Source organism: Pteropus alecto, unplaced genomic scaffold, assembly GCF_000325575.1.
Source record: "Pteropus alecto unplaced genomic scaffold, ASM32557v1 scaffold479, whole genome shotgun sequence".
In the NCBI taxonomy this organism is placed as follows: Eukaryota; Metazoa; Chordata; class Mammalia; order Chiroptera; family Pteropodidae; genus Pteropus; species Pteropus alecto.
Genome location: NW_006492031.1, coordinates 1005565 through 1019243, shown reverse-complemented (window position 1 = coordinate 1019243; position 13679 = coordinate 1005565). Strand labels below are relative to the sequence as shown.

The window sequence follows — 13679 nt, the reverse complement described above, 5'->3', positions numbered from 1 at the left end:
AATAAATCACTGTGGTATACTAGGGCACTGCATTTCAACAACAGATGACAGAGGGAGCAGAGTTGATGGCTTTATTGAACTCAGGCTTTGAAGTCAATCAGGCCATGGTCCAAATTCATACTAAATGTGTGATGTAGAAAAGTTACTGAGCCTGATATTCATGTTCTCATCTATAAAATGGAAATATTAATCGTACACATGGATTTGGGGAAGATTAACTGAGGTTATACAAGCCCACAAAGCATATTAGTGTAGTGCTTATGACATAGCAATCCCTTAATAAATGTAGTTATTATCATTATTATTTTATACTAGTAGCAAGTCTTACATGTGTTAGGAGCAGACAACAAAAATAACAGACTGACCAGCTCCAAGGGTTGCCAGTATGCAGCATGAATCTGCAATACTTCCTCAGTGTTCATAAAAGCAGGCAGGATAGAGCAAACAAGTTCAAGGTCAAGAGACACTTGCTTATACAAGCAGTGCTGGCAGCCAGATGCCACTGTAAAAGCTTAGATTTAACCTAAACTGGCCTAAGAGATTACAAACTGGCTTCCCGGCCCTATGTCTGTGGTAGGAGGTCTCCTGGAAGCAGGAGACAGGCTGTGATTTTTCCTTCATGCCTCAGAGTCTCCTTCATTTTAAATAGGCAGAGAAACTCTCGGGTAACAGTATGACTGTACATCAGCTGGGATAAAGTGACCAGCCAAGACTGGGGAGTGGGGAGCCGAGGGGTCACTGATTCATCTGAACATGGTGTTTCAAGAGCTGCGGTGTGCTCATCAAACACATGCTTACAAGCACCTGTCAAAACCATGACCCACTCTTCTGGACTGGGTGGTAACTTAGAGTAATGGTGACAATTTCCTTAGCTTACTAGCATGGTGGATCAGTAGGGGTGGAAAAACCCCAACATTTCAGTTACTGGAGCTGAGAAGCATGATTCCTTTATCCTCCCTATTTTAAAACAGGCACCTCCTCTAAGAAAGAATATGACTTCTCCTTTTAGTGGCAGAAATGGAACAAAAGCCCAGTTCCTAAACTAGTGAGGGACATTTGGGAAAGCAAAATCATATCTGAGATTTCATTCTCTAATCTATAATCCATAGATCCTAATATCAGCCCTGCCAACCTCATAAGTCAGTTATGAAAACATAACAATACTAACTTAAAGTTCAAGGATACTTTATAGCTTTCTAAAGGTGTTCTCATGCTATCTTCACTGGTCCCCAAAGGATGACAATAACATCTATACTCTCATATTAATTCCCCTTTTCAATTTTCTCTTAGCACAGTGCCAGCCAAAACACACAAAACAATGCCAACATTCTAGTTCAAAACAGGAAACCTAGCAGTCTGTCAATAAAGGAGAATCAGCAGACCCAGGATGCGATTTAATTCTGCTGAGATAAAGGCAGCACTTCTTAAAAGGACTATTGTTCTTGGAGTACTCTGCTCTCTCCTGTAGGATCGATAGTATGGTTGGGAGATAAAGTCAAAAGGTAGTCAAGTAAGGAAGAAGGCTTTCCATTGAACAGTCTCAGACTCCAGGACCAAATAGTCTCAGGCTCCAGTGGGTCAAAGCCTTGTAGTAGATCTTGAAGCCTCAGCCAATCATCTTTAAGACAGCTACCATCTACACCCACCAGCAACTCTTCCCCTCCCTTTTCATCCCTCCTTCTTTCAACAAATATAAACTGAGTACCTAATAAGTGATAGACACTGGTAAAATCATTGAGGAAAAACAAAACAAAACAAAACACAATCTTCTTTATGGGTTTTAGAGTTTAATTGTGAAGACAAATTAAGTCATCATATAACTATACCTAGTATTACAGGGAAGGTAGGTACTCAATGAGCAATAGGCCATCTTGGCAACCAAGATCAAGACAAGACTCCTGTCAGAAAGCTGCAACTGCCTGTGTACCCAGCACAGCATTGGTACGCACCCCAGTAAGGGTGCCAAACGGGGGTTAAGCACGTGCTGGGATTCTCCAGCTGCAACAGAAGCCACACCGCCAATCAGTAAGGGGACAAAAACAGGAGGAGGGTGTAATTATCTACCAATCACCAACACTCTAGGCAGGCAAAAACACGCTGCCTTCCAGCTGTTTGTATATCATTAGAAAAGAAATTAAGATATCATTAGGAAGAAATTAAATAACGTTTGTGTTGTCGTGACAACAAAGATGCAGGCTGCCAAATCCTGCTTGAGCAGAGATTGCCCACACCCAGCCCCTTTCTAGAGATCAACTCGATAGAGATTAAGGGGGAGACATTGCCTTACCGGTTGTCTTCCCCTTGTAGAATATCTTCATGTCCATCAGCCCTGTGAGCTGGCTTGCCAGAATTGCCATCTGAGACCCACTGTATTTGGAAGCTCGGAATATGCTAAGCTGTGACCAGTCATCCCAGTAGATTTCATTCTGAAAGGAAAACCTTTGCTCTTTAGTCCAACTCTTCAGTCCTTTATTCGGGACCCTCAGTAAAAAATAGAGCTCCATCTTGTAGTGGACACCTAGCAAGCACTGGCTAAATGATGGGCCAAATTAAGATTATACTTAAATCCATGACTCAGTGATTTTATCAAACCTACCAAGTATCTACACTAAAGGAACTGCCCAAAAGAAACTATATGATAAGCATTCAAGTTTGACCACAAGCCCAACCCTTCAGTTAGAAATTTGCTTCCCAATGTTGGGAAGAATCTTTTGTTCCCTAGAGCAGGGGTTCCAAATCTCCGGGCCATGGTCTGTTAGGAACCAGGCCACACAATAGGAGGTGAGTGGCAGTCGAGCGAGTGAAGCTTCATCTGTTTTTGCAGCCTCTCCCCAGTGGTGGCATCACTGCCTCAGCTCCACCACAGCTCATCAGGCATTAGATTCTCATAGGAGCACTGGTCCCTGGTGCCAAAATGGTTGGGGTCTGTAGAGTCAAAACAGAAGTGACAGGCAACGCAGGTAGTGCATTACAGAAAAAAGTGAGCAAACTTCACAAGAGACAGAGCCATGGAGTCAAAACAATACCACCGACACTGAAAGGCAAGCTGGGAATTTTGTGTGAAGTAACTTCAACCTTTAACCTTTTGAAATGTGACAGTGAGCATCCTGGAACCCTGGCACCTCTGTCTGGCATCCCTTCTTTGGGTTGAAAGAAACTATGTCAAATTCAGAAATGAGTTGGTTTTCTGGAAGTTAGACAAGCATCTCTGCAAAAACCCAGAGATAGTAGGTTCTTCACTTCAGTTGCTCTTCACCTACTCTAACAGACCCTATGCTGGGAACAAATGAGTCCCTACCTTAAAGACAGCAATGGCGTAGGGATGTGGGAGGTTGTCCAGGATAATCGAGCGCCGCTGGCCGCTAAAAGTGATACGCTCAATGCAGTCCAGGTAGGCATCTGTCCAGTAGACCCACTGGTCATCCACGGAGATGCCATTGGGCCATTTCACATCCTCGGACACAAGGCGACGGACAGCAGAACCATCCATATTGCTACGATAAATACCAGGCTTCAGGTCTCCCCAGTCAGTCCAGAACATCACCCTGGTCAAAACCAGAAAGAACACACAGTGCGTCAGGACTAGGAAATGGGAGCTCAAATGCTACTCCAAGGAGGTGAGAAGCCCCTCCAGAAAACTCAGGCTGGTTATTTCAGCATTATTATTACAGTATGTAATTGTAATACTTAAACCACTTAAACCACTTAATTCCTTGGCCCAAAAATTCCTTTACTGGAATTAATCTACTGATACAATCAAGTTATGCAAAGACAAGGTATAAATATGGTCATCACAGCAAAGAGTGTTCATACTAGGAAAAATATATATATGTATATACTTTTAAATAACATTTATATATGTATACACACACATATGTTAACCTATAGAAAAAGTGATATGTTATGGTACATACAAAAGACTATTAGGAAGCCTAAAATATATATGTGCTCACATGAAACTATCTTCAACACATTAAATTTTTCAGTAAGTGCAGAATAGTAAATATCCTATTATTCTATTTGACGCAAATGTGTACATATGTTTGTCTCTGAGTGTTTTAAGGATACATGCTTGTACATGGATTAAAAAAAAATTCTGAATGAGACATAAGAAACTATGAACCCCTAGGAAGTGTAAAGAATTAAGAGTGAGAAAAGAGGAAACAAATATTGTTCATTTCATATACTTCTGTTCCCTTTTAATATTTTTAATCAAGTACATATATTAATTTCAGGGTTTTCTTTTAAAACATAGATCTAATCCTCAATCATAAATGCTACAAGGAAGGATAGAAAGGCTACTCCAGAATTTCCCTTTTAGTTATGTTTCTTTAAGTTAATAAAGTAATAAAAAGCACCTCTGCACTCTCCAAATGCATACAAATTGCTATTAAGGAAACCTATACATGCTGGAGTGCAGAGAATAGATGAAATGGATTAAATGTCTATACCACGTGTGAAATTCAAGATAAAGAATCCTCACAATATCCAACCAGGCCCTACTATGAGTACATAGAGATTTTTATTATTACCTTTTGTTAGAGAAACCCCCCCAGATGTGAGACATCTGGATGCCTAAAGAGATTCTGATGTTTGCTAATGAAAAGTTACCTGACCAAGACTATGGTTTCAAAACTCTGTTAATAGATTATTTCAATCAGAATAATGAGAAACAGAGTTTTTGTTCAGCAGTTTCCATTTCCGTGAGAATCTGTTTGCTACAGCATTTGACACACACTGACTTCCACCGGGGCCGCACTTACCCCTCCTGCGGCATGAGGACCAGAGCTCTGGGCCGATCAAGCACAGAGGAATTGACGATGGTGAGTCGGAAGTCACCATCGGGATGAGCTACCTGATTAAAAAAAAAAAAAGAGGAAGTAAAAAGGCCAACATGGATCTGAGCTCCTTAAAAGGCCCACATTGCCAAGTCTCCTGCTCAGCAGCTCCTGTCTATGGACATGTCTCTCTATGGCCACCTCCTCTACAGACTGATCTGGAAAATCTGCTCCTAACTCCAGTCAAAATGAGTTGTTCCCTCCTCTGACTCATGTGACAATTCTCACAGGGACTGACTGAGGAGCAAGCACCCCCTGTGCCCCTATTCCCAGAACATGGTGATGATCTGCACAAAGTACTCAAATGTGTTTACTTATTTTACCTGCCTACGTTACCCCATGCCCCAATCAACAATGGCTCAACACTCTCCACAGAACAAATTCTCAATGTCAGAGCCTTGCAATTAAGAGTCTCCATTTCAGCTCCCATGATTTCAGCAACACTGGTCTTCTCACGGTTCTCTAAGCCTGACATACTCCTGTCTATTCTTGCCATATCCCCTCTTGGCACTGTCCTCTACTCTCTAATCAAATCCTATCTTTCTTTCAAAATTCATCCCCAGGCCTTCGTTCTCTGCTAACTCTTCTGGTCAATGGGCATCTCTAGCTCTCATCATTGACTCACCTGAAACCATTGTGCACAAGCAGTGTTTGAGTTGTACACTGGTCTCCCATCAAGCCTATGAGAGTGTGAATACTTAAGCTTTGCCTGCATCCTTCTAATAACCAGCAGAGACAGGCCACACACAATTAAAGAAAGGGAAGAAGTACTAATAACAATACCAACAATACAGTACTAAGTATGTGCCAGGTACTGTGCATCTTTTCATTCCTTTCTCTCAGCTACCCTATGAGGCGAACACTCTAATGATCCTCCTCTCCTCAGTCAGGGATCAACTCAGATGTCACATCCTCAAGGTGCCTCCTCTACCCACCTTTTCTAATGCTGTCCCACTGCCCAATCACATGATCACACGTCCTTTGATGTTTTTTGCAGCACTTACCACCAACAGAACTGATCGACTTATTTTTTCATTATTTTGCTTCTCCACTAAAATCTACTCTGTATCAGAACCTGTATACCTTGTCTACTGCTGTATCATCACAACCTAAAGCCACACCTGGCACATGTCTTGTACTCAAAAAGCACTTGTTAAATGACTCAGTGAATGGATGAATGAATCTTCACCTTATAGATATAGAAATTGAAACTTGAGTCACTTACCTACCAGAATAAAGACTGAACCCAGGCCTATCTTTCAAGTTTGTGGCTTTCTGGGTCTCCCAGTTTCTACTGTGTTTTCTACTTTACCCGCAGGCCATACTTCCACAGAGAATCAATATAAAGAGGTGCTGAGGCAGTGCCCCAGGGCCTCAGCAGTAACTTTCAGGAGTTGGGTGTACCTATATTCCTGGAAACAATGATTTTGGTGGTTTAGAGGCCATTTCTTACCCTCATGTTGTCTTGGCAGCTAAACTGCAGATAGATGAAGTGAGGAAAATAGGAATACTTACCTTACAGGGTTATTGTGAGAAGTAAATCAAATATTTCCTACAAAGTAGTTCCAATAGGGCTTGGCACATACTAAGTGCTCATCATCATCATTAATAATAATGGTAATGATGATTGTGATATTATTATTACTCTAATAGACTATAATAATACTAGAGTATTGATGTTATAGCATTTTAACAATGACAATGAATTATTATTATCATTGTTACTACTGTTTCTTCTAGCCAAAATATAAACTTTCAGGTATCTTAATGAAATCTGTTTGATGAATTCTGGTTCTCCTATAGGACCTTCACAGCAGTGAGTAATAATGAGACTATCCTGCTTTTCTTCCTTCTCCAGAGGTTCAGCTGGTCCACTCTCTGGAATTCTCTGAAAAATTCCAGAGTAATGTGACACACTAATTCCTATGTCTGTGTCAAATCTGGCTTAAAGCCCAGTTGCTCCCCCTACCCACTTAACTAAGGACAGCAGGGGAATACACATACCTCAATCTTTTTAAAGCCAGCATCCACCCAGTAAAGTAACTGGCTGAGAGGTTCAAAGGCCAAGGCTTCTACTGTCTCCAGGCCAGAACTGATGATCACCTCTTGCCCTGTACTCCCATTCAAACAGAGGCGCTGAAGACAGAAAAAAGAAGAAATGTTGTAAAATGCTCAAATGACCTCCTGCCAAATCAGTCCCATGGATGGTAACCCTTTATTCAACTGACTTGACTGGCAACGGATGAGATGTTTTGGGTTTTTTTTTTTTTTTTTTTAACATTAGTAAACTTTCTAGATGAATGAAACCAGTTTTTAATAAAAGCATTTCTAAAATGTATCATGGCTTCCTGTTCGAAGCAGAATAACTAAACAGAACTTAATCATCTGTATTACTCTGCATTATCATGATGAACAATGGCCAATGAACCATGCTGTATCACAATAACAAGGCAGAGATAACTGAGATACATGAGTCTGTTTTCCTTTTAAAATAAATGAAACCAGATTGGTATTATTTTTAAACTCTTATGTCTGCTTTTTACAGTCTCCCTCCCTTGAGAGGCTCTTAGCCATCAGAAGCTATTGTTGGGACAGCTACACTCAGCAGTCACCACTGTCTCCTATCCCCACCCCCTCAAATACCCAAGCACTGTAAAATCTCTGTTGGGTTGGAAGTCCAGATAAAACTTATTGGAATTGCTTTTCTAAAAGGATTGAAGATCAAATAGCTCTCCTTTAAAGTGCATGGGTTTAAATGTACGGCTAGCTATCTGGACTGTGAGGGGATCTTTACAGCTCACTTCCTGGTTCTTGACTGTGCACAGAATAGCTGAAGTGGATCATTACATAAACTATGGGTAAGTCAAGTGTGACTATATTATAGCTTAGGAAGAAGGACGCTGCGGGGCAGGTGGTATGATTGGGAGTGACTAATAATCCCATATTCCTAGTCTTAAAATCTTCCCAGAGGGAAAAGTGAGACCTCACTTATAAGTAAGACCACAGATTTGGGAGTGTCTTTGTCCGTCCTACAAGGAAAGAAAATAACTAAAGTAGAAAACTGAAACGTTTTATCAGTCAGCCCTGAGATGATTTTTGGCTTAAAATTTCTTATACTTGCTTTCTTGGGTCATTGCAAGTCACAGCGCTCAGGACCAGACCAAGGGCTGACTCACCTGGATGATATCCAAGGCCAGGTCAGACCAATACAAGCAGTTGTGCTCATAGTCAAAGTCTAGGGCCACTGCTGCCCGCAACCCAATGAGAGGCAACTGCTCAGTGGCTCCTGAGGCTAGGTCATAGCGGTGGATGGACTTCCGCATAGCATATAGGATGAATTCGTTCTCCTCTGCACAGACACACAAAACAATAGGGAGAGTGAATCTAGACGACGCTGAAGAGATCCCAGCATGTCTGACCCATTTTTTCCCTCACACACAAACCTCAGAGCCACTGGCACATGGCGTAGATCAAGTGAAAGAGCACAGGAATCCAGGCTTAGAAAGTGTGTAACAGAAAAACATTTCTGCCTTGGGCATGTTACTTAAACTCGTGTGAATCTTAAACAAGTTTCCTCATCTGCAAAGTGTATTATTTATTATTTTTTTGGTTTGTTTTTAATCTAAATTCCCCCAGTAGGCATGCTCCAACATCCAAACTTATGAACTCAGCCTAAAAATCACTAATCACACTTGACAAAATAATGACACCAGTCAGTATGCTGTCCTCATCATATGCCTGTATCACATGGCACCATAATTTTGTGAACTAGAAGACTTGTAGCTAAATTTTCTAATCTGTAGACTTGTAGTTAAGTTTTCTAATCTGTTTGTTCACCTGTTCAATATTGTTCACAATGGCATATGCCAATTATACCAATCTATTACATTTTTAAAACAATAATACATTTGTTCTTGACTACTTACAAAATGTTTTCCAACATAATTTTCACAAAAATCCTATTCCTACATAACACTTACACAATGCACATACTATGTAACAGACACTGTTTAATCCACATTAACAACTGTATAATGGGAGAGCTACTATAACACAATTTTAGAAATGAAAAAAATGAGATCAAAGAGGTTAAGTAACTCACTCAAGGTTACACAACTACTAAGAGGCAGAGCCAAGACTCGAACCCAGCAGTCTGGATCCAAAGTTTATATTTTAAACACTATACAATGCTGCCTCTTATTATGTAAATACTAATATTGCCATTTTTAAGTTGTAGAAATAGAAGCCCAGAGTTCCTAAAGAGACTTACTTAATGACAGATAACAAGTAACTGGAAAAACTAGTGCTCTCTCTTCCATTTAGGGAACAGCTTGGAAAACACTAAGATTCTTCCAAGAGAATGGAGATGAGCAACATACGGGAACCCATGTTGAAAGCACCCAATACATTGCACATGAGACCAAATGCAAATAAATCTGAGTTCCTTTGCTGAATGTCCACATAGTTACTGCTGTTTTGGTTTTATTTTCCCTCCCTTTCTAATTCCATTTATTCACTGAGTTAACATGTACTAGACACCTGCTTTATAAAGGCTTCAATATAGATAATGCACAAAAATATAAATCTACCTACAACTTTTAATAAAGTTTACCTTCTTTTCCTTTGGTCTCACACTTCAGTTCAAAAGTATTTAAGCTACCTCATGATAATTAATCTCTCCTTTCGATTTCAAGAAAACCTTTCCACTATAATTCCCAGTTAAGGGGGCAGTCAAGATGAAACTGTCCAGCTTGTAAATGACATTGAAATCAAGGACTCTTGCCAAAGCTGCCACATAGAATCATGGAGAACACATTCACAGCAGCAAGTCTTTCACTCCCTATCTCTCTCTAATATCTATAAACCTCATTTTGTTGCTTTGTTTTTTTTTTTCTTCTGACCAACAAATGCCTTCACAGTAGAGTCTGAGTCCAGAAATACTTGCTTTAGGATTAGGTACAAAGGAACATGAAACATTTCCATGTGTAATACTTAACTTAGAAAAGGAAGAGAATTCCTTGGTCAATTCCAGCCATACATGAGCACAGCATAGAAATCTATGTTACTACAGCATTCATAAAAGAAAAAAAATACTTACTTCATTTAAATTAAAATCCTTTCAGATGCCCAGATTATCTCATCTTTGCAAAGATGTTATGGTTCCCACTGGTCTTATGAAACCATCTTTTCCTTCCTTGGTACATCCCTGCCTTTAGTTCCATTTTTTTTAATATAATATTTAGAAGGTGGCTTATACTACAAATGAGATTTGTTTCCACTTCATTCCCTGTTCTATCCTCTCCTTTATCAAAATAGCTTTCTTATCAGTTTAAACAACTTTAAATGAACTGTTTTGTCCCTCGCTAAATTATCTTCGGAAATATTTATTATAAAAGTATGTACTACAGCCCCTTAAGAACAATCATTCAAACCCTACTAACCCAAGCCCTCATCAATAACAGCTCTTGTGAAGGGGATATTTGAATATTATCTGCTCATTTGTGAGAATATGCTGAAGTCATGTTCTTTTTAAGTCTCCACAGTGGGTATGCTAATTACTCTGGTTATGATGGAAGATTAAATTAAGGGACTAATGAGCTTAGCATGAAAAATACAGGGCAAGCTGGTGAGCAGTGAGCAAAAGAGAGAGCCACTCTGCCCTGCCTGCAGAGGATGACATGCTTCTCTCATGATTCATTTGGCATTTGTAGCTGTTCCATTAGACAACACCACTGCTGATGGAAGTCAGCCCCGATCATTTCCCTTCACCAAGAGGTATGAGCAGGATGAAGGGCTCAGAGGGAATAAGGAACCTCTACACAAATAAGAACTAGAAACAGAGTGAAGAAAAAAAAAAGATGCTAAGAGATTAACTCTTTGTTAAGAGATCAAAATTTCATGTGTGTATTTCAAAATACCTCAACATGTGCCATCACCACTAAATCAACTTAAAACATACTTAGAACACACTATATCTTATAGCGTGTGCATGTACTCCAAAAAAGTTTTTCTTAATTAGTATGCATAATGATCATCTAAGATAATGGGAATGACATTTATTTGCCACTTGGCTGATGTCTAGGTGAGCATGGGCTTAGAATCTGAATTTTAGCTTTGTTACTTACCAGATGTGACCTTAAATAAGTCATTTAACCCTCTACTTTGATCATGCTTCTTCATATTAAAAAAAATGGAGCTAATGATATCTGTCTCACTGGGTAGTCATAAGAATTAAAATGACGACACATGGAAAAGTACATTAAAATGTATAAAATTCTGTTAAAATATTGTTCATAATTATTTTTACAAAAATTAAGATAGACCAATTAGCTACTTCTCAAAAATCCACAAGTCTCTATATTCCGCTATGACAAACAGATCAAGGTACACACAAAAGGCCTATGGGCATCCCTCATTTCCCCATGCCTAGAATACAACAGATGCCAAATAAACATTTTTCAATGAACAAAGGAGATTTCTTTCAAAAAACATTCTCCATTCCTATAATGTCATAAGTCTATAAATAAATTTAGTTTGGATCCCAAGTTTAGAGAGCTCTGTGATGCTTGTAACTTCTACTCTTTTTCTCCGCTAAGTTAGAAGAGCCACAAGGCTGAATTTGGGTGAGATTATAATTATGCTTCAATGATGGCTCAAGAAGTCAAAGGAAAGAAATCACCTCTTACCTGCCAAGGGACAGGGGACCAGTTCTCCTTCCAGTCGTGCTTCAACATCTCCTCCACTACAAGTGTCCCCAGAAATCTTCCGATAGCTGTCATCCCCCACCCCAAGAGCAAGAGGTCAGAAACACCAAAGAACAGTCACAAAGGCTTTGTAACTGGGAATATATTTCCTATCCAAGGACAATGAAGTTCATCTATTCACTTCTCCATAGAATAGGAAGAAGGATGTTTAATCATTCTGAATCGGTTCTGTTTGCAATTAGATTAGGCAACCCAGACAATTTGGAGTGCTGTCCTAGGCAATAGTTTTATATATATATCTCTTCAAAAAACTCCTATGAAGATATATCCTTACTAAAATTTGTGACTTAAGATACAACTAGAGTTGTAAAGAAACTTACAGACTTGCATTTTTTTTTCTCACTGAGGGCAGAAGAATTTGCAAATGTCAATGCCCAAACTACTTGAAATTTGCTAACTTAGAAATCTAGCATTTGGAGTATGAAAGATACCTAGGTGGTCCACTATGCTCTCTCATATCAAGGGCAGATCTCCACCCCTCCACAGTGTCCCTGACATGGCAACCTTTGTGAGACGTACCCTCTTGTTCTCCTGTAAGTAGAACCCACTGGACAAGGCACAGGAGGGGAGTATGATTTCCCAAAAAACTCTGGATCGGGAACACAAACCTCTAGTGACAAATCTTCACTCATCTTGAAGCCGAAGTCACTGAAAAGGCAATCAGGGTTTGTTAAGGCCACTGGTTTACACACTTCGGGCATTTCAGTACCAACCCTTGTGACTTCTGCCATACTGCCTGCCACCTGTATTATAAGTTAATGTACCTCTTAAAGACTACTCACTTTTCTGCACTAATACATTTCCAAAAGAAACGTGATATCAGAACCATAATTACAAACCACTATCATATGACATAAACAAAAACAATATAAATCATGCAAAAAAAAAATAATATTCATTTTTTTGCTAGATCCAGTTCCCTATCCAAAGACGCTGGGCCTGCCCTCTCTTTGTTAAAAGGGATTAGCAAATGTTAAAGAATTACTAACACCTAGTGAGACTTTCTTCTTAACATGATTAGAATAATTAAAAGAAATTTAAAAGAACAGTACTTTTTCTTAACAAGGTTTTGTTTTTTTTTTTACTAACGTTATTTAAGACCATGTCCACGTACTACTTAAAATCACCTTGGGTGCCTCATCCTGCACTTTGGGACACAGTGGTTTGATCCACGAGACCTTCTGCATTTTGGGGGCCACATCTCTGCCAAATCACCCAGCTCAAGGGGCCGAGTAGCAAGCAGGGGGCCCCGGCCTATTCTCGGCTCTGCCCTTAACCACATGACTTCCCTCGGATGCACTGAACAGCTCTAGGATGAGCTGTGCTGTATACTTCCCAAGGCCCTGCCCAAACTGGAATTTTGCAATTCAAAGGTATTTTCCACCTGAAAGGCTTCATTTACTCTTTTTGGTTCAACAAATATTTACTGAAACACCTACTATGAAAAGTATTAACAAGTACAGGGCAAAGAGGTTTGTGTTTATATTGTGTCATATCTATATTTAGCACTTTGTAGAAAATTATTCAAAAGGGTTTTATTACTGTATCAAAGAGGTCTTATTCCTTATATTAGGTAATTTTTACTGGATGGGTGCTTTAAATCTTTTGGGGGACTAAGTGGAACATTAGCTAATTGCTTATTTTCCTCCAATGGCAGAGCACCCTTCTTAGGCAGGTTTCTTCAAGCTGTAAGCAATAACGTAGAAGGCAGTAAAAGCACTTTAGAAGGTTAAAACCAGCTTCCTGCCCCGCCTTCCCCCAAAAACAGAAGATTGCAAAATTTGTCACACTTAAAAGTAAATGTTATCTCATAAAACTTTTGTTTTAATTACATGCATGTATGTGTCTACATATATAAGTATGTGTAGGTACAGGGTCATACCAGAAAATGCACTGTGTACTAGGGGTTGCAAGTCAAGAATTTGAAAGCCACACTTCTTGGCAGCGTGGGGAAACATGGAGATGTAAAAGAGTCAACTATATATATATATACACACACACACATACATACATACACACACACACACACACACATACACTTTGAAATATATATATACTTTGAAATATATATATATTT

The 13679-nt window shown here is 39.5% G+C and overlaps 1 protein-coding gene across 1 annotated transcript in view; it reads right to left on the bottom strand.

Moving 5' to 3' along the window:
• The window catches only part of SORL1 (sortilin related receptor 1), a 152025-nt gene that overhangs the window by 63580 nt on the left and 74766 nt on the right, over window positions 1–13679 (bottom strand). Inside the window, exons 15-21 of the mRNA XM_006925247.3 lie at window positions 12122–12250; window positions 11525–11610; window positions 8015–8187; window positions 6843–6974; window positions 4764–4855; window positions 3299–3545; window positions 2288–2426 (exon numbers count right to left, since the gene is read on the bottom strand). Coding sequence (XP_006925309.1) covers window positions 2288–2426; window positions 3299–3545; window positions 4764–4855; window positions 6843–6974; window positions 8015–8187; window positions 11525–11610; window positions 12122–12250 — 998 coding nt within the window. The remainder of the gene's footprint in view (window positions 1–2287; window positions 2427–3298; window positions 3546–4763; window positions 4856–6842; window positions 6975–8014; window positions 8188–11524; window positions 11611–12121; window positions 12251–13679) is intronic.